The sequence below is a fragment of the Carcharodon carcharias genome, chromosome 2 (genome assembly GCF_017639515.1).
Source record: "Carcharodon carcharias isolate sCarCar2 chromosome 2, sCarCar2.pri, whole genome shotgun sequence".
In the NCBI taxonomy this organism is placed as follows: domain Eukaryota; kingdom Metazoa; phylum Chordata; class Chondrichthyes; order Lamniformes; family Lamnidae; genus Carcharodon; species Carcharodon carcharias.
Window position 1 is genome coordinate 156,135,608 of NC_054468.1, and position 20,623 is coordinate 156,156,230.

The window sequence follows — 20,623 nt, forward strand, 5'->3', positions numbered from 1 at the left end:
CTGGTATGTTGCCTCGCGGGTACCAGGGTCAAGGGTATCACGGAATGGCTGCAGGGTATTCTGAAGGGGGAGGGTGAACAGCAAGAGGTCATGGTCCATATTGGGATCAATGACACAGGAAGAAAGAGAAATGAGGTACTGCAAGCAGACTTTAGGGAGTTAGGTAGGAAATTGAAAAACAGGACTTCAAAAGGTAGTAATCTCTGGATTACTCCCGGTGCCATGCAGCAGTGAATATTAAAACAGAAGGATAGAGCAGATGAATGCGTGGCTGGAGAGATGGTGCAGGAGAGAGGGCTTTAGATGCCTGAAACATTGGGACGTTTCTGGGAGAGGTGGGACCTGTACAAGTGGGATGGGTTACATATGGACAGGAACGGGACCAATATCCTCACAGGGAGGTTTGCTAATGCTGTTGGGGCAGATTCAAACTAAATTGGCAGTGGGATGGGATCCTGAAAAGTCACTCAGATTGGAGAAGCTGAGATGGAATTAGAAGTTAAAAGGGTAGTGAGTGAGTCTGGAAGGCAGAGGAAACACAGACTAGATAAGAAAGAAGTGAGTTTAGCAAAGCTAAATGGAATCTATTTTAATGCAAGGAGCCTGAGGAAGGCGGCAGACGAGCTGAGGGCACAGATAGGCACGTGGGAGTATGATATCATTGCTATGACTGAGACTTGGGCAGGATTGGCAGCTCAAAGTTCCTGGTTATAAGATATTTATACGAGATAGAGATGGGGAAGGAAGAGGAGGGGGCTGTCACAATAATGATCAAGGCGTCAATTATAGCAGTGAGGAGGGATGATGTCTTGGAAGCATCATCAAATGAGGTGATATGAGTAGAAACAAAAAGCACAAAAGGGGCAAACACTCTGTTGGGTGTGTACTATAGGCCCCCAAACAGTCAGGGAGAGATAGAGGATCAAATATGTAATCAAATTTTAGAGAAATATAAGAATAATAAGGCAGTAATAGGGGATTTGAACTACCCAGATATTAACTGGGATAGTTTTAGTGTGGGAGGGAGGGAGGGAGGGCGCAAAATTCTTAAGTTGCATCCAGGAGAACTTTTTTTTAGCCAGTACGTAGAAAGCCCAACAAGGGAGGGGGCAGATCTGGACCTAATATTTGGAAATGAGCCTAGGCAGATGGAAGGCATATAAGTAGGGGAGCATTTTGGAGATAGTGACCATAACTCAGTTAGATTTAGGATAGTTATGGAAAAGGCTAAAGTTGAGCTGGGAATAATAGTTCTAAACTGGGGAAAGACTAATTTTACTAAGATGCGATACGATTCAGCCCAAGTGGACTGGGAGCAGCTACTTGCAGATAAAACTGTGTCAGAGTAGTGGGAGGCAGTTGAGGGGGAAACAGCAAGAGTACAGAGCAAATATGTTCCCATAAAGACAAAGCGGGGAGACCAAGTCCGGAGAACCTTGGATGTCAAGGGACATAAAGGTTAGGATTAAGAAAAAATGAGAAGCTTATGGTGGATACTGTGGGTTCAATATGGCAGAGTCCTTAGGGGAGTATAGAAAGTGCAGAGGGGATCTTAAAAAGGGAATTAGGAAAGCTAAGAGAGTGCATGAGAAAGCATTGGTGGGTAGAATAAAGGAAAGCCCAAAGGGGTTTTTTAAATATATAAAGAGCAAGAGAATATCTAGGGAAAGAGTAGGGCCAATTAGGGACCATAGAGGTAATCTGCATGTGGATCCGGAAGATGTGGGAGCAGTCCTCGATGAATACTTCACATCGGTCTTCACAATAGAAAAGGACAACACAGGTATAGACATCAGTGTGGAGGACTTTGAAATATTAGATGAAAATAACATAGAGAGAGGAGATACTAGTGGGTTTAGTAGCCTTAAAAGTGGATAAATCCGTGGGCCCAGATAAGATATATCCCAGGCTGTTGAGGGAGGCAAGGGAAGAGATATCAGGGGCCCTGGCAATTATTTTCAAATTCTCTCTGGTCACAGGTGAGGTGCCAGAGGACTGCTAACATTGTCCCATTATTAATAAACGGAGGAAGGGATAGACCAGGGAATTACAGGCTAGTCAGTCTAACCTCAGTGGTGGGGAAGTTGCTAGAAAGAGTTCTGAGGGACAGAATATTTCAGCACTTGGAGACACACAGATTAATCAGGGACAGTTAGCATGGATTTGTTAAGGAAAGGTCGTGTTTGACAAATTTGATCAAATTTCTTGAGGAGGTAACCAGGAATGTTGATGAGGGTAATGCATTTGATGTGGTCTACATGGACTTTAGCAAGGCTTTTGATAAGGTCATTCATGGCAGACTGGTCAAGAAAGTAAGAGCCCATGGGGATCCAAGGCAAAGAGGCACGTTGGATCCAAAATTGGCTGAGGGGCAGGAAGCAGAGGGTGATGGTAGTGGCACGTTTCTGTGACTGGAAGTCTGTTCTGTAGGTGTCAGTGCTGGGGCCCTTACTGTTTGCAGCATACATAAATGATTTGGACTTAAATGTAGGAAGTATGATCAAGAAGCTTGTGAATGACACGAAAATTGGTTGGATGGTAAAGAGTGAAGAGGATAGCCATAAACTGCAAGAGGATATCAATCGACTGGTCAGAGCAGTGGCAAATGGCATTCAACCTGGAAAAGCGTGAGATAATGCTCTTGGGGAGGGCTAACAAGGCAAGGGATTTCGCTATGAATGGTAGGACCCTGGAAAGTACGGAAGATCAGAGAGACCTTGGTGTGCATATCCACAGATCCCTGAAGGTAGCAGGGCAGGTAGTTAAGAAGGCATATAGGATAGTTGTATTCTATGCCTTGGCTAATATAGGCAAGAGCAGGGAGGTTATGCTGGGACTGTATAAAACGCTGGTTAGGCCACAACTGGAGTACTGTGCGCAATTCTGGTCACCACACTATAGGAAGGATGCGATTGCATTGGAGAAGGAGCAGCAAAGATTTACCAACATGCTACCTGGGGTGGAGGGCCTGAGCTATGAGGAAAGATTGGATAGGATGGGCTTGTTTTCCTTGGAGCAGTGAAGGTTGAGAGGGGACCTGAGAGGTGTATAAGATTATGAGGGGCATAGATAGGGTGGATAGGAAGGCACTTTTTCTATTAGTAGCGGGTTCAATAACCAGGGGGCATAGATTTAAGATAAGAGGTAGAAGCCTAAGAGGGGAGTTGAGGAGAAATTCTTTCACTCAGAGGGTGGTGGGAGTCTGGGACTCACTGCCTGAAAGGATGTTGAGTCAGAAACTCTCATAACATTTAACAAGTATTTAGATATTCACTTGTGTAGCCTCCAGGGCTATTGGCTAAGTGCTGTAAAATGGGATTAGTGTAGTCAGATCTTTGTTGACCGGCACGGACAAAAAGGGCCAAATGGCCTCCTTCTGTGTGTAAACGTCTGTGAGTTACCTCTGCCAATTTGATTTTCCCAATCTACATGAAGACTAAAGTCGCCATGATTAATGTACTGCCTTTTTACATGCCCTCATTACCTCCTGATTTATTCTCTGCCCTATAGTGTAGCAACTAGGGAGTCTAACAGTAGCTAGACTGCTCCCGCCAGTGTCTTCTTCCCTTTGTTATTTCTTACCTCCACCCATATGGGTTCCATGTCTTCTGATCCAAGATCATTTCTTGCTATTGTACTTATTCCATCTCGTGCTAACGAAGCTACCCCACCACTCTTTCCTTCCTGTCCTTTTGAAAAGTCACATACCCTTGAATATTTAGTTCCCAGCTTTGATCTCCTTGTAACCATGTCTCCGCAATGGCTATAAGGTCACACCCATTAACCTCTATTTGTGCCGTTAATTCATTTATTTTGTTCCGAATACTACGTGCATTTAAGAGTCATTAATTTTGCCTTTTACCATTTTTTCCCTCCCTTTAACCCTATTTTGCTGCTGTTTTTTTATGTTTGTACACTTCGTCCCTTTCTGTCACACTCTGGGTATCATTACCTAAGTAGCTGCCCTGCAATGATGCCATATCCTTTTGCTTTGTAAGCCTACATATCCCCTCTCCAGAACCCTCCTCCACTCTATTTAGCTTAAAGCCATCTCTACAAAACTTCAAGAAGGCAGTTCATCAAGGGCAATTAGGGATGGGCAATAAATGTTGGTCTAGCCAGCAACATCTGCATCTCACCAACGAATAAACAAAAAAGCCGATACCACTTCAGAGGCAGGTGAGTAATCTCTACCTATGCAGGTTGCTTAACGAGTGATAGAAATGGTTAATATTGATCACTGTGTCATAAATTGTTTATGCCCCTTTGCAACTGTCGCATTAGAATGCGCTTGGCTGTGTCCTGAAAAGGCTAGGGGTGGGGAGTGCAATCGCTGTCAGAATTTTCTTATAGTTTACTCCTGTGAATTCTGATTGTCAAGTGTTGTTTGGTAATTATGTAAGCAAAAGCTGGATATAAATTTGACAAACTAGTCTCTACCTGTACCTTTCCACTGCAATTCCATATGGTCAAAGGAAAATAGAGAATTCTCGAGTTTATCTTGCTCTAATGAAAGTATACAAGTTATGTATTGCTGAGAATTGCTACAGCTTCTGAATTTCTATTACTTTGAAAGAATGCCAGTTAAGTAACATATTCTAACCTAGTGACATCTGCTGTAAATGTTCTTGCTTCTACTTTTTTGGGGAACTTTTGGTGGCAATCTATATTATTTCTAGCACGTGTCTCATTGGTAAAAAGATTAATTTTCTGTGTAAGCATGTATTATTTTTGGCAAGAGAAAACATATCTGGAGTATGCCTGTGGTGTAGTAGATGAACTAGTTCACAGAGTCTTTACAGTGCAGAGGGAGGCCATTAAGCCCATCAAGTCTACATTGGCTCTCTGAAAGAGCATTCAACCTAGTCCCACTCCCCTGCCTTATTCCTGTAACCTGCACATTCATTCTTTTCAGATAGCAATCCAATTCCCTTTTGAATACCTCAATCAAACCTGCCTCCACCACCCTTTCAGGAAGTTCGTTGCAGACTCCAATCACCCTCTGGATGAAAAAAAAATTCCACACATCACATTTACCCCTTTTGCCAATTATTTTGAATCTATGCCCTCTAGTTCTTGATGTTCCCTTGAGTGGGAACAGTTTATCAATATCTACCCTGTCCATACCCCTCAGGATCTTGAATACCTCCATCAAGTCTCTTCGTAGCCCCCTTTGCTCCAAGGAAAATCATCCCAAACTCTCCAATTTATCCTCAAAGCTACACTCATTTATCCCTGGAATCATTCTAGTGAATGTCCTCTGTACTCTCTCCAATGCATTCACATCTTTCCTCAAGTATGGTGCCGAAAACTGGACGCAGTTTTCAGATGAGGCCTAAATAGTGTCTTACACAAGTTCAACATGACCTCCTTAGTCTGTACTCATATGCCCCTAATAATAAAGCCTAAGATACTATATACTTTATTCACTGCTCTCTTAACATGCCCTGCCATCTTCAATGACTTAAATACATGTACACTGAGGTCCCTCTGTTCCTGCACCTCCTTTAGAGGCTCTCCCTTTATTTATACTGTCTCATCATTTCCCTCCTGCCAAAAGGAATCACCTCACATTTCTCTGCATTGAACTTCATTTGCCGCTTGTCTACCCAATCCACCAACCTGTCTCTGTTAAAAACCATGGGATCACGTCATCAACTTGGAACAGCTGAGACCCCTGAGAAAGGTGTCTGCAACTAGAGGTCTGACAAGTGCACCTTGCGGCAAGAGTACCTAAAGTAGTTGTCAGGATCCATCATATGCAAATTTAGGCACTGTTACATGAATTCTAAATATACAGTTTGGAACATCAGATTTCTATAGAGACTCTTCCAGAATGATTTTTCTCAGAAAGACACCAAAGTAATCAGAGAACTGAACTTTAGATATGCAAAGAAATTAAGGAGGAATTGCAACTGTAACATGTTAATCACAAGAAAGTATAATTTTAAAATTAAGCACTCAATAATATTGGGGTATCATTTTTGCAATAAATAGTATTATTTATTTGTGGGAACAATGCCTGTAAGTGCTGAAGAATTGGATAAAATATGCAGTTATGAATTCAAGCAATAGTGCAGTCACTGCAATAGTGACTTGATTTAATATTTAACATCACATTTGTCCACTGTGCCCCTAACTAGCTTCAAAACATAAAGCCTTACTCAAAATCCTGCCCGAATGCCTTCTCGCTATTTAACTTAAATGTTCCTCATTGGTAGAGGGATTATACTTCTTGTGAAAACATCTGTTATATTCGGCCTGAGAAAGGAGACCAGGGCACCTACTACAGATTCCTGGCCAGCGATTCATTCCTGGAAACCTACAATCTCTTGAATGCTGTAGGAGTACCACTATTCTAATTCATTTCTCTATAAACAAGCCATTTTCCAGCAATGAAGTATTCATCACAACATAAGATCTTATTGGTCTGATTCTCTAAAAAAGATCACATATTTTCAGTCCAGAGAAAGAATGGTGTCAGATCCAGTCCAATGTTTAACACTTAACACTTTTATTTGCTATTCTTAATAAACACACAATACCAGTTTTAAAACTCACAAATCTAGATGTCTATTCCTGCAACGTTGATGGATGAACGATAGCTCTATCGTCATTTTAATAGTTAAAATTTCAAAAGCAACATTACATGATCTTAAGTTGAAAATACACTACACATATGGAATCTAATGTGATCGCTTATAGGTTTTTTAAAAAATCCCTGCAGCATTACAATACAAACTGAGCACATATAATTCTATTGCTAACATGACACCTTATGGTGTTGCAACCCCCACAAGCTCAAATAGACAATCAGCAAAAAAACTGCACTAATTTTTTATTTCCCATCTCCATAGCAACACAAACATACAAAGTGCCATGTGAGTATATTACATCACTGTTACTCTATTATTCTATCGTATCACATGCAATAATTTGTTTCAATGGATAAAATTCACATTTTCAAAAAAACCATTTTAAATCACATAAAACACTAGATATAAATAAGACCTATGACAGAATTCAGTTGCTTACCAAATAATAAATTTCAGAGAATCTGGCCAACTCAATGTACAATTTTTAAATCTATTTTTGAAGATTTTATTTTTTTTAAAAAGTAACATTCTCAGTTCAGAAAAAAAACACAAAAGGCCCTATGTTAAATATTATCCTTTTCACTGAAGTAAAAATAGAATACTAGCTTGAAAATTTTTGTATGCAAAAGCTCAAATCCATTAGCCCAATGTTAACGGATGAATGACTGTGTTCTAGTCATTTTAAAATGCCGACAACTGCATCAGATAATCTAATACTGAAAATACACCACATACATGGACTCTCATACAATGTATAACTGGTCAAAAAGGTGGCCAGTTATGTAATGTACCTTAAGAAAAGTGGGTTAAGACATTTTTGGAAAGCTTAAGTCCAGGCTGCAAAATACAGTGTACTTTCTCAAATTGGAATCTCTACATTAACTATTAAATATTTCAAGCCCATATATAATATGAAAAAATATAGACTAGGAAGCAACAATGGGTTAAAGTGATTTTAATTAATCTTACTTTATAAGTGAGCAAAAATGTGAATATTAGACGATTATTTTGTAATTATACAACTCATCAAATTCTAAAATTCTTTGCCCTTTTAATGACAACATTTCAGTGTAATTAGGGTCTAAAGCCCAAATTATTAGTATTTCTTTTTCTCTTGCCATGATACAATTTTTTAATTACTTACCTACACAATTGTCACAAAGGCTACAGTGAGAGGCACGTGGTGGCCGGAAGATCTTACAGGTAAAGCAGTACTTTAACTTGACTGTCTGCCCATTAATTATCACCTCTTTCGTTCTGGGGGGAGGTCGATAACCACCTCCTGAACCATTAGCGATATCTAAAAAAGAAAAAGGAAAGCAAATTTGAAAACTTATTATTTTTCTGGAACTACTTGGTGTGTATTTAATTTATTTTAAAATGTAGGATGCCATTCCTTCTTCAAAAGTAAAGCTATTGATAACTTCTTGTGAAACTTAGAAGATGATTCAGCCTTAATGATTACACAGACAAAAGGGACGCTGAACTTTTAAATCTAAAGCAAAGCAAGAAATGAGCTATTTAAGCAGAATGTTTTATCCAGCAACAATTTACAATTTAGTTTTGGCTGTCTAATATAAAATGAGTCAGCAATTGACTATTCAAACAGGATTACCTTCAATTATAGGAACAATAAAACACAAGAAGCATGCCTGCTCTGCCATTCAAGAACCTCATCATTGATATGATCTTGGCCTCAGCCCCAGTTTCTTGCCTGTTCCCCATTAACCCTCGACTCCCTGATAGTTCAAAAACTTGTCCATCTCAGCCTTGAACATATTCAACGAGTCAGCCTTGAACATATTCAACGAGTCAGCCTTGAACATATTCAACGAGTCAGCCTTCACTGCTCTCTGACGTAGAAAATTCCAAAGAATCCGACCTCTTTAGAGAAGGGATTCCTCCTCATCTCCATCTTAAATGAGAGCCCCACCAATTTGAAACTCTGCCCTAGTTCTAGTCTCCCCAATTCAGGGGAAATATCCTCTTGGCATCTACCCTGCAACCGCCACACACACACACCGCCACTGCTGCCACCACCACCACCACCCGAATCTTATATATTTCAATATCACCTCTCAGTTTGCCAATTCCAGGCAGCATGGGCCCAACCTCCTCAACCTTTCCTCATAAGACAACCCATTCATACCAGCAATCAACAAAATGAACCTTCTCTGAATTGTCTCCAATACAAGTATATCCTCCTTAAAAGTAAGGAGACCGAAACTGTACACAGAACTCTAGTGGTCTCGCCAATTCAAAGAATCGTAGAACTTTAATGGCACAGAAGGAGGCCATTCAGCCCATCGTGTCTGCACCAGCTCTCCAAATGAGCATTATGACCTAGTGCCGTTGCCCTGCCTTTTCCCCATACCCTTGCACATTGTTTCTTTACAAATAATCATCCAATGCCCTCTTGAATGCCTCGATTGAACCTGCCTCCACCAAGCTTGCAGGCAGTGCATTCCAGACCCGAACCACCCGTTGTGAGAAAAAGTTTTTTCTCACGTCACATTTGCTTCTTTTGCAAATCACTTTAAATCTGTGCCCTATCGCTCTTGATCCTTTTACAAACTGGAACAGATTCACCCTATCTACTCTGTCCAGCCCCCTCATGATTTTGAGCATCTCTATCAAATCTCCTCTTAGCCACCTTCTCTCTAAGGAGAATAGTCCCAACCTCTCCCATCTATCCTCATAGCTGAAGTTCCTCATCCCTGGAACCATTCTTGTACACCTCTCCGGCATTCTCTCCAATTAGTTCACATCCTTCCTATAATGTAGTGCCCAGAACTGTACACAATGCTCCAGCAGTGGTCTAACTACTTCTTATATAAATTCAGTACAACCTCCTTGGTCTTCTACTCTATGCCCCTAGTAATAAAGCCCAGGATACTATATGCTTTATTAACTGCTCTCTCCACCTGTCCTACCACCTTCAATGAACTATGCACATATACACCCAGATCTTTCTGCTACTGCACCCCCTTCAAAATTTCACCCCTTATTGTACACTGTCTGTCCATGTTCTTCCTACCAAAATGCACCACCTCACACTTCTCTGCATTGAACCTCATCTGCCACCTATCTGCCCACTCCACCAGCTTGTCTGTGTCCTTTAGAAGTTCTACACTGTCCTCCTCACAGCTTACAACACTCCGAAGCTTCCTATCATCCACAAACCTTGAAATTGTCCCGTGCACACCAAGACCTATATCATTAATATATATCTGGAAAAGCAAGGGCCCTAATACCAATGTAAGATAAAAGCAAAATACTGCAAATGCTGGAAAGCTGAAACAAGAAGAAAAAATGCTGGGAAAACTCAGGTTTGACAGCATCTGTGGAGAGAAAGACAGAGTTAACGTTTCAAGCCTGTTATGACTCTTCTTCAGAGCCAATACCAACCCTTGGGGAACTCCACTACAAACCTTCCTCCAGCCCAAAAATATCCATTGACCATTATTCTCTGCTTCCTATTTTTCAGCCAATTTTGTATCCACATTGTTACTGTCCCTTTTATTCCATGAGCAATAACTTTTCTCACAAGTCTGTTGTGTGGCACTATTTCAAATGTCTTTTGAAAGTCCATGTACACCACATCAACAGCATTATCCTCATCAACCATTTCTGGCACCTCTTCAAAGACTCCAGCAAGTTAGTTAAATGCAATTTCCCCTTTAGAAGTCTATGCTGGCTCTTCCTTATCAATCCATATTTTTCCATGTTCTATCCCAAATAATTGTTTCTAGAATCTTGCCCACCACTGAAGTTAAACTGACTGATCTATAATTGCTGGGCTTAGCCTTACAACCTTTTTTGAACAAGGGCATAACGTTTACAATTCCCCAGTCCTTTGGCACCTACCCCAAGTCTAGGGAAGACTGAAAAATTATGGTCAGTTCCCCTGCAACTTCTACTCTCACTTCCTTCAATATCCTTGGATGCATCCTGTCCGGTCCCGGTGCCTTGTCAACTTTAAGTACCTATTCAACAGTTCCTCCTTAGCAATTGTGAACCCTTCCAGTGACAGAGTGTCCTTGTCTGACACCATGGCCTGGGTAGCATTTACCTTCTTGGTAAAGACGGATGCAAAGTATTAATTTAATACCTCAGCCATGGCCCCTTCGTCCATGTGTAAACTCCCTTTTAGGTCCCTAATTGGCCCTACTCCTCCTTTTACCACCTTTTTATTACTTATATGCTTATAGAAGTTTTTGGGATTCCCCTTTATTTTGGCTGCCAGTCTTTATTCATAATCCCTCTTCACTTCACTATTATGTCTTTTCACCTCTCCTATGAACCTTTTGTATTCTTCTTGGTTCTCAATTGTATTTTCTACCTAACACTTGTGATAAGCAGACTTTTGCTTCTTTATCTTAATTTCTATCTCCTTTTTCATCCAGGGAGCTCTGGGTTTATTTGGCTTACCTTTCCCTTTCAATGGAATATACCTTGACTGTGCCCGAACCAATTCTTTTTTGAAGGAAGTCCATTGTTCAGCTACAGTTTTTCACGCCAATCTTTCATTCCAGTCTATCTGGCCCAACTCTGTTCTTGCCCCATGGAAGTTGGTTCTCATCCAGTTAATTATTCTTACACTGGGTTGCTTATTGTCCTTTTCTATCATCATCCTAAAAACTACAGTACAGTGATCACTGTTTCCTAAATATTCCCCCAATAATACTTGATCTACTTAGCCCACCTAATTTCCAAGAACCAGGTTCAACAGTGCATCTTTTCTTGTTGGATTGGACACATACTACTGTAGAAAATTTTCCTGAACACTACCAAGGGACTTTTGCCCCTCTCAGCCCCAGTCTACATTTGGGTAATTAAAGTCCCCCATTATAGCTACTCTCTAACGCTTGCATATCTCTGCAATTTCCCTGCAGATTTGTTTTTCTACATCCTTCTCACAAGTTGGCAGTCTATGGACTCTTCCGAGCAATCTAATTGCACCCTTTTTGTTGCTTAGCACTACAATTGTAGAGCTGTACAATTTGAGCAAGACTTCCTGACATTTGCACTCCAGAACCTCTTGAAATCAAGGCCAACATTCCATTTGTCTCCCTAATTACTATGCTAACCTTTTGACACCCAGATCCTCTGTACCTGCAGCATTCTGTAGTCTCTTTCTATTTAAATAATATTTTGACTTTCTCTTTTGCCTAACAAAATGAATCTCATGTATTCCCACATTATACTCCATCTGTCACATTTTTGCCCACTTACTTAACCTATTTATAACCCCTTGTAGATTCATTGTGTTCTCCTCACAACTTACTTTCCCACATATCTTTGTACCATCAGAAAATTTGCCTAAAATGCACTTGGTCCATTTATCCAAATCTTAAACATAAATTGTAAATTGTTGAGGCTCCAGCATTGAACCCTGTGGCACCTCATTAGTTAGTTTGCCAACCTGAAAGTAACCCATTGATCCCTACTCTGCGTTTTCTATTATTTAGCTAATCCTCTATCTGCGCTAATATTGGCAATGATTTGTCTTGGGAAGAATAGAACGTGCCCAGGATGTATGTCAATTCTGGATTGAACATCATACGTTGCGGGTCCGATTGGTTGGCAGCTTTTGGCAGGTGGGACTTCCACCCCCGTAGTCCTTGATCCCAGGTAAAGCCTGCCGCTGTCAAGGTAAGTGCCTGAGTGGCAGTTAAAACGGAGGGCTTTCCCTCAAAGTGGCAACACGGGACTTATGTTGACTCTCCAGCAAGCAGACAAGACTCCCATCACCTTCATTAAATACCACCCTTCATACTTTTGTACTTGCCTTTATTTAAGTTTAACACACTCATTGCAGACCCAGGTTTCTCACCCTCAAACTGAATGGGAAACTCTACCATGTTATGATCACTCTTGTCTAGATGACCCTTTCTTTGTTAAACATGATATTCCTTTCAAAAAACTGTGTTGACTCTGCTTGACTGTATTTCTATGATTTTCTATTTATCCAGCTACTGCTTCCTTAATAATGAATTCGAACATTTTGCCAGTGACAGATGTTAGGCTAACTGGCCTATAGTTTACTACTTTCTATCTCCCTCCTTTCTTCAATAGGGATCTCTTCCCATACTGAATTTCCGTAATTCTATGAAAACACTCCTTTATTGAGGCTGAATCCACGAAGTAGTTCAGAGATGTTGGTGCTGAGCTCAGTTTAGGTCAATCTTCCCTGCAAGAAGTGCTCCCAAACACTTCCCTTTGTGTGATTTCTCACTTTGGTTCAGTGGGTTCGTGCTGACTGGTTTTGATGTGTGAAGATCAAGTACAGAGATATGCCATTTAGAGTTGTCACCTCCACACAGAACCAGAGTTCCAGGAAATAGGGAGGGAGATTGGGCCGATTAAAAGCATCATCAACTAGGGAGTCTGACTACATCTTGGGAATTCTGGTTATAGTTTCAGGGTAAATATCAGCAGGTTATAAGATTACTACTAGTCACAGTAAAAAGCTCAGAAAGAATAAAAGAGCTATTGCACTACCTGGTGTATTTTATAGACCACCAGCTAGTGGGAAATAAATAAGGAAACAGATTTGCAGGGAAATTACTCACACATGAAAGAAGGATAGAGTAGTCATAATAGGATATTTTAACTATTGAATGGGGCAGGCAGAGAAGGAATTCCTGAAGACTGTTTAGGAGAATTTTCTTGTTCACCCTGTTTCCTATCCAATGAGAAAGAGGCAGCACTGGAGATGGTCCTGGGGAATAAAGTGCGTCAAGTAGAGAATGTCATAGTGGGGGAATAACACTTAATTGGAGGGCGGCTAATTTCAGCAAACTGAAGAGGCACCTGGCTCGCGTAGTATTAAGTCAAAGACTGGCGGGTAGAAATGTAATAGAGCAACGGGTGACCTTTAAAGAGGAGAAAGGAAAGGCAACCAAAGCCGGCACTCACTGCATTATGAAGGAGTTAGGGACTAGGATGAAGCACAAAAAACAACATATGACAGATATCAACATGATAATAAGGGAGAATCAGGCTGAATAAAAAAAAGCCAAGAGGAGAGGTGAAAATGGAGATTAAAGGGCAAAGAGACAGCAAGTTGACAGCTAGCATAAATGGGAAATTCAAAAGTATAGGCACATTAACAGCGAAAGGTCAGTCAGAGGAATGGCAGAGCTGATTAGCACCCAAAATGGAGACCTATCTTTGCAGGCAGAGGCATGGTTAAGGTACTAAGTCAACTACACATCTGCAGGAAATGTTCTGACACAAATAAACACTGCCTTTGGAATAAGGGGACTCCCACTTAATACAGAGTGGAGAAGACAGATCCCATGGGATACAAGGGAAGGGGGCAAGTTGGATCCAAAAGAGGCACAGCAACAGGAAACAAAGGGTAATGATCAATGGATGTTTTTGCAAAAGGAAAGCAGTTTCCAGTGGTGTTCAATAGGGCTCAGTATTGGGATCCTTGCTGTTGTATATATTAATGATTTGGACTTAAATGTGGGAAGCTTGATTGGGCCCTAATCAGCTCTGCCATTCCTCTGACTGACCTTTCACTGTTAGTATGCCCATACTTTTGAATTTCCCATTTATGCTAGCTGCCCATTTACTGTCTCTTTGCCCTTTAATTTCCTTTTTCACCTTTCCTCGATTTTTAAAATTCAGTCAGATTCTCCCTTGTATTATCAAGTTAACGTCAGATGACACAAAAATTGGCGGTGTAGCTGATAGCAAAAATGATAGCTGTCGTCTCCAAAATGATATCAATGGTTCAGTTGAGTGGGCAGAAAAGTGGCAAATGGAATTCAAGCCAGCAAAGTGTGAGACAATGCATTTGGGGAGGGTAAACAAAGCAAGGGAATATTCCAGAAATGGGAGGATGCAGAGAGGGGTTGAGGAAGTGAAAGACCTTGGAGTGCATGTCCACAGGTCCCTGAAGGTGGCAAGATAGGCAGATAAGGTGGTAAAGAAAGCATAAGGAATGCTTTGCTTTATTGGACGAAGTATTGAATACAAAAGCAGGGATGTAATGATTGAACTGTATAAAATGCAAGGCCTCAGCTGGAATTTTGTGCATAGTTCTGGTCACCACACTACAGAAAGGACATAATTGGTCATGAGAGGGTACAGAAGAGATTTACAAGAATATTGCAATATTGCCAGGGCTTGAAAATTACAGCTATGAGGAAAGATTGGATCAGCTAGGATTGTTTTCCTTAGAACAGAGGACGCTGAGGGGTGACCTAATTGAGGTGTACAAAATTATGAGGGGCCTAGATAGAGTAAACATGGAAGCCCTGTTTTCCCTAGCTGAGGGCGTCAATTACCAGGGGGCATAGATTTAAGGTGAATGGTAGAAGGATTAAAGGGGACATGAGGAACACTTTTTCACCCAGGTGGTAGTAGGCATTTGGAATTCACTGCCTAAATTGGCGATTGAGGCTGAAACACTCAACTCATTTACAAGGTGCTTGGATCGGCACCTGAAATGCTGTAACCTGCAAGGCCATGGACCAGGTGCTGGAAAGTGAGATTGAAAATGAGTGGCTAGTTTCTTTTCTTCTCTTTTTTGCCAGTGCAGACATGATAGGCTGAATGGCCACTTTCTGTGCCATAACTTTTCTATGGCTCTATGGAATTTCTACTCAAAGAGGGTTAGTAAACTTTGGAACTTGCTACCCCAGAGAACAGCGGAGGTTGGGTCATTGAATATATTCAAAGCTGGGTTAGGCAGGTTTTTGATCAAAGGGAATCGAGGGCTTCAGGGAGCTGGCATGAAAATAGAGTTAAGGCCACGAGCAGATCAGCCATGACCTTATTGAATGGTGGAGCAGGCTCAAGGAGCTAAATGGCCTACTCCTGCTCCTAGTTATGTTCTTATGCAGATTAATTGTGGCAGCAGGAATATAATAGCATAATGATTATGTTACTGGCCTGGTAATTCAGAGGCCCGTACTAATGATCTAGATTGGATTTTCCAGGAACTGTGGAGATGGGGATAGAGGTGGAGGGCCCAGGAATTAGAGGAGAAGCTGTGCCGGACCGTTCCCCAATGCATTCCCATTGCCTGGGAACTTTCTCAGGGCCAAACCAGTAACAGAATTGGCTGTCCACTCCACAGAGGCGGGAAGCCAATTAAGTAAGACCTTGTAGCATCACTGAAATTTTCCACTGGCAAAGTTGCCCTTCCGGTGTCTGCACAGACTGCCAGCTCATTGGATGCAGCCTCCCTATGGTAGGTCGGCCGGGTGGGGTAGGGTCAATGGTGGCATTATAGCCAGAGACTCCATTCTCCAATGATGAGGCTGTGTGGATGAAAGGCTCCATTCGCAGCTGCATCTGATCCTGTGGAGAGTTTCCCCTCCATCCCAATAACCCTACTAGCTTATGGATCTTCAGCACAGTCCTTCTATGTTAACCAGCAGGAATGTTTACTTGTTGAGGCATCCTCACAGTTCCCAACCTGTCGGGGCAATGTCCACATCTCATGGTGGGGCTGCCAAAGTTCTGGAAGCAGTAACAAGTATCACAGAGCGTCCTTTGGAAAATTCAAGGAGAGGCACACAAGGAAGCTAAAAACACTTTAGGCACATTACAGAAAAATTTCACATGCAAACTACTTTTAAAACAAATCACTGATGATGCATAGTTCTGCGAAAAGGACCATAAATTGAAAATGAGGACAACCAAATGAAAAAAAAAATGCAACTAATTATTTTGCAACAATACTGCCAATAGAAATTTCTGAGAACTTAACGGCAAACCTAATGGACAAATGGCTACTATCCATCTTAAGTGAAATGATAAAGGCAAAATACTGCGGATGGTAGAAATCTGTTTAAGTTAAATTTGTTTAAGTGAAATGAGCTGCAGTGTTAACATTAACTCAACTGCATGCCAGAGCATGAAATAAAACTAGTTACCATTTGTGACTAATGGCAGTCTCATTCAGGGGAGGAAAATGATGACTTTTCTGAAAAATGAGTAATGGACATAGATAGACTGGGAAACTGGGCAGACTCTTGACAGATGAAATTTAATGCATAGAAATGTGAAATGATGCATTTTGGAAAGAAGATGGCGGAGAGGCAAAAAAGTTAAATGGCACAATTTATAAGGGAGGGCGGTAACAGAGACACCTCGGGATTCACAAACACAAATCTTTGAAGATGGTGTTGTAAGGTGTGGACGTAATTTGGTAGGTCTTAAGGTATTTGTGGCCTTAGGTAGTTCAACAATAAATATTAACTACTAGAAACTATATACATGGGTACAGTAAAGGTCCAAGCCAGGAGCTGTCTCCATGCTTAGGTCTACACACTGCTCTGTCCAACGCTACACTGACCCATAGGTACGGGTCATGTGTTCTCTTATATCACTGTGTGGGCAGTGCTGTATTAAGTCCCATGTCAACCCTTTATATGCCAGGGCCTTTTACGATAGATGGCAGGCCAAATTGATAAGGCTTTCAAAATAGTTCATGGAATTCTGGGCTTTATAAATAGAGGCATAGAGTTCAAGAGCAAGGAAGTTATGCTAAATCTTTATAAAACATTGGTTTGTCACAGGCCCCAGCCTAATTCATGGCATCAGACTTTAGGAAGGATCTGAAGGCCTTGGAGAGGATGCAGAAGAGATTTAATAGAATGATACCAGGGATGATGGGCTTCAGTTCTATGTAAAGACTAGAGAAACTGGACTTGTTCTAAATGGAGCAGAGAGGCGAACAGGAGGATACAAAGTAAACGAAGAGAAACTGCAGCCAATGGCAGCTGGATCGGTAACCAAATGACACAGATTTAAGATAATTGGCAAAAGAACCAGAGAAGAGACGAAGGGGTGACTTTTAAACAGATGCTTTCAAGGTTCTAAGTAGAATGTACCGATGTTGGGAGGGGGCACAGAAGAACTCACAGTTAAACAAAAATAAATTAATCTGTGCTAGCACCAGTCTCATCCATCTCTTAGTTCTCTCCACAAACACTACGCTGCAACACAGTCAGGCACCAGCTGTCAACTTTTCATTTTGAGTCCAGGATCCAATTCTGTCTCCCTAGTATTGTCCCATTGAACTCAATCTCAATCTCCAGCATTTGCCTTCTTCCGCCCCCTCACTTAAATTTTCATTGACTCAAATCTCTTCAGATCTTATATTCATTCCCAAGCTCTTTTTTTGCTTAGCTCAGATCAGCTAAAATGAAAACATTTATTTTGGTTCCTCAGGCTCCTTAGCTATGGATACTTTACTATCCATACATCAATTATTCCAACTAACCAACAGTTCTTTTGAGCTCAGGTCACATAAAACATGTAAGGCACATACATGGGCTTCAAAATTGTGGGAATAATGCAGGGGTTTGTATGATCTTAACACTGGCAGCACTAGTGTTTTGAAGCCACTGCTGGTATTCTGGAACCCCACACTCCAGCAAAGGCCTTAACAGAACAACTTGCATTGATATAGTGCATTAAAACATCCCAAAGCACAGGGGCATAATAAAACAAAATAAGACACTGTGCCAGATAAGGAGACATTAGGGCAGGTGGCTAAAAGCTTGGGCAAAGAAACAGATTTTAAAGGAGGAAAGTTAGGTAGGAAGATGGAGATGGAGAGGTTTAGGGAGGGAATTCCAAAGCTTGGGGCAGGAAACTGAACCAGCAATAGTGGAGTAATTAAAATTGGGAATGCTCAAAAGGCCAGAATTAGAGGGGACAGTTATCTTGGAGGATTGTAGGGCTGGAAGAGATTACTGAAACTGGGAGAGGTTAAGACATAAAGGAATTTGCAAATAAGAATGAGAAGTTTAAAATTGAGACATTGACTGCTGCTTAAGCAATGTAGTTTTGTGAGCACAGGGATGACGGGTGAATGGGATTTGATGCAAGTTAGGACATGGGTTTTGGATGACTTCAGGTTTATAGAGGGTGGAACATGGGGAGCCAGCCAGGAATGCATTGAATAATCAAGTTTAGAGGTAACAAAGGCATGGATAAGGGTTTCAACAGCAGAAACGCTAAGGCAGGGGCAAGGTTGGGCAATATTACAGAGCTGGAAATAGGCGGGAACAAGAACAAGGTTTTGAGCTGATTGCATGATTCACCATGGTGCATGGTGCCATTGATTGCTCACACATTATCTTGCGTGCTTCCCAAATGAACTCTGCCATATTCATCAACAGAGAAGGATTCCATTTCCTGAATGTGCAACCGATCTACAGCCATAGCAACACATCTTAAAGGTATACTCCTTCAACAACACCTTCCAAACCCACGGCTTCTGCCAACTTGAAGGACAAGGGCTGCGGATGCATGGGAACACCACCAACTGCAAATTCCCCTCCAAGCCACACACCATCCTGATTTGAAACTATAATACAGTTCCTTCACTGTCACTGGGTCAAAATCCTGGACCTCCTTTCCTTACAACATTGTGGGTGTACTTACACTACATGGACTGCACCACCACCACCTTCTCAAGCGCAATAAAAATGCTGGCTTAGCCAGCAAAGCCCATGATGCATAAAAGAAGAAACAATAAAATAAATGCGCACTATCCTGGCATCAGCAACGATTCTTTCATTCTGCTCCACCTGTATTTGATCTAGCGCAACAAACCAAACGTTGACTACTAATGAACAAGGTTAATGCCATGGTTCTTGACTGCGGTGCAGAGCCTACACACACCCGCACAGCAGGCCTACAATGATAGCCGTGCTGCCACAAGGAATATTATAGAACAAATTGTTACCATCCTCCAGGAACGCTTCCACTGCCGGGACCACTCAAGTTCTGCAGTACTCAAGTGAATGACCATCGAGGTGTCAGATAGTATATCACATGCTACATAAACTGATCATTATGAGGAAGCAGCCTTGCCACCATCTATCAGGCAAGAAACTGAGGAGGAACATGAGGGTGAGTAAGTGCAAGAGGAAGTAATGGTAGCTCAAAATCGTTCAGCTATTTTAAAATATTTTTGCATCGGTAACAAGTATGGCACCTGGGCAGAGAGAGAGAACGGAGCGAGAGAGAGGAAAGCGAGAGAACGGAGCGAGAGAGAGGAAAGCGAGAGAACGGAGCGAGAGAGAGGAAAGCGAGAGAACGGAGCGAGAGAGAGAAAAGCGAGAGAACGGAGCGAGAGAGAGGAAAGCGAGAGAACGGAGCGAGAAAGAGGAAAGCGAGAGAACGGAGCAAGAGAGAGGAAAGCGAGAGAACGGAGCGAGAGAGAGGAAAGCGAGAGAACGGAGCGAGAGAGAGGAAAGCGAGAGAACGGAGCGAGAGAGAGGAAAGCGAGAGAACGGAGCGAGAGAGAGGAAAGCGAGAGAACGGAGCGAGAGAGAGGAAAGCGAGAGAACGGAGCGAGAGAGAGGAAAGCGAGAGAACGGAGCGAGAGAGAGGAAAGCGAGAGAACGGAGCGAGAGAGAGGAAAGCGAGAGAACGGAGCGAGAGAGAGGAAAGCGAGAGAACGGAGCGAGAGAGAGGAAAGCGAGAGAACGGAGCGAGAGAGAGGAAAGCGAGAGAACGGAGCGAGAGAGAGAAGAGCGAGAGAACGGAGCGAGAGAGAGGAGAGCGAGAGAACGGAGCGAGAGAGAGGAGAGCGAGAGAACGGAGCGAGAGAGAGGAGAGCGAGAGAACGGAGCGAGAGAGGAAAGATGGAGGAGCGAGAGAGAGGGAGGAGAGAGAGGGAGGAGAGAGAGACGGGGGTGGTGGGGGGGGTGGAGGAGGAGAGAGAGACCGAGAGAGGGAGGAGAGAGAGGGAGGAGAGAGAGGAGAGAGAGACCGAGAGAGAAAGAGACCGAGAGAGAAAGAGACCGAGAGAGAAAGAGACCGAGAGAGAAAGAGACCGAGAGAGAGAGAGACCGAGAGAGAGAGAGACCGAGAGAGAGAGAGACCGAGAGAGAGAGAGACCGAGAGAGAGAGAGACCGAGAGAGAGAGAGACCGAGAGAGAGAGAGACCGAGAGAGAGAGAGACCGAGAGAGAGAGAGACCGAGAGAGAGAGAGACCGAGAGAGAGAGAGACCGAGAGAGAGAGAGACCGAGAGAGACCGAGA

General features: G+C 42.2%; 1 protein-coding gene across 10 annotated transcripts in view; it reads right to left on the reverse strand.

The window, feature by feature from the left end:
• Window positions 1-20,623, reverse strand: part of zdhhc14 (zinc finger DHHC-type palmitoyltransferase 14) — a 253,360-nt gene that overhangs the window by 116,523 nt on the left and 116,214 nt on the right. For 9 of the 10 annotated variants that reach the window (XR_005946467.1, XR_005946466.1, XR_005946468.1 and 6 more), the window contains one exon: window positions 7,741-7,896. The exons of the other annotated variant lie outside the window; for it this stretch is intronic. Coding sequence is in view for 6 of the 9 variants with exons in the window: in XM_041216070.1 (XP_041072004.1) it covers window positions 7,741-7,896 (156 nt within the window). In the remaining 3 variants the exon portion in view is untranslated. The remainder of the gene's footprint in view (window positions 1-7,740; window positions 7,897-20,623) is intronic. 10 annotated transcript variants of the gene reach the window in all.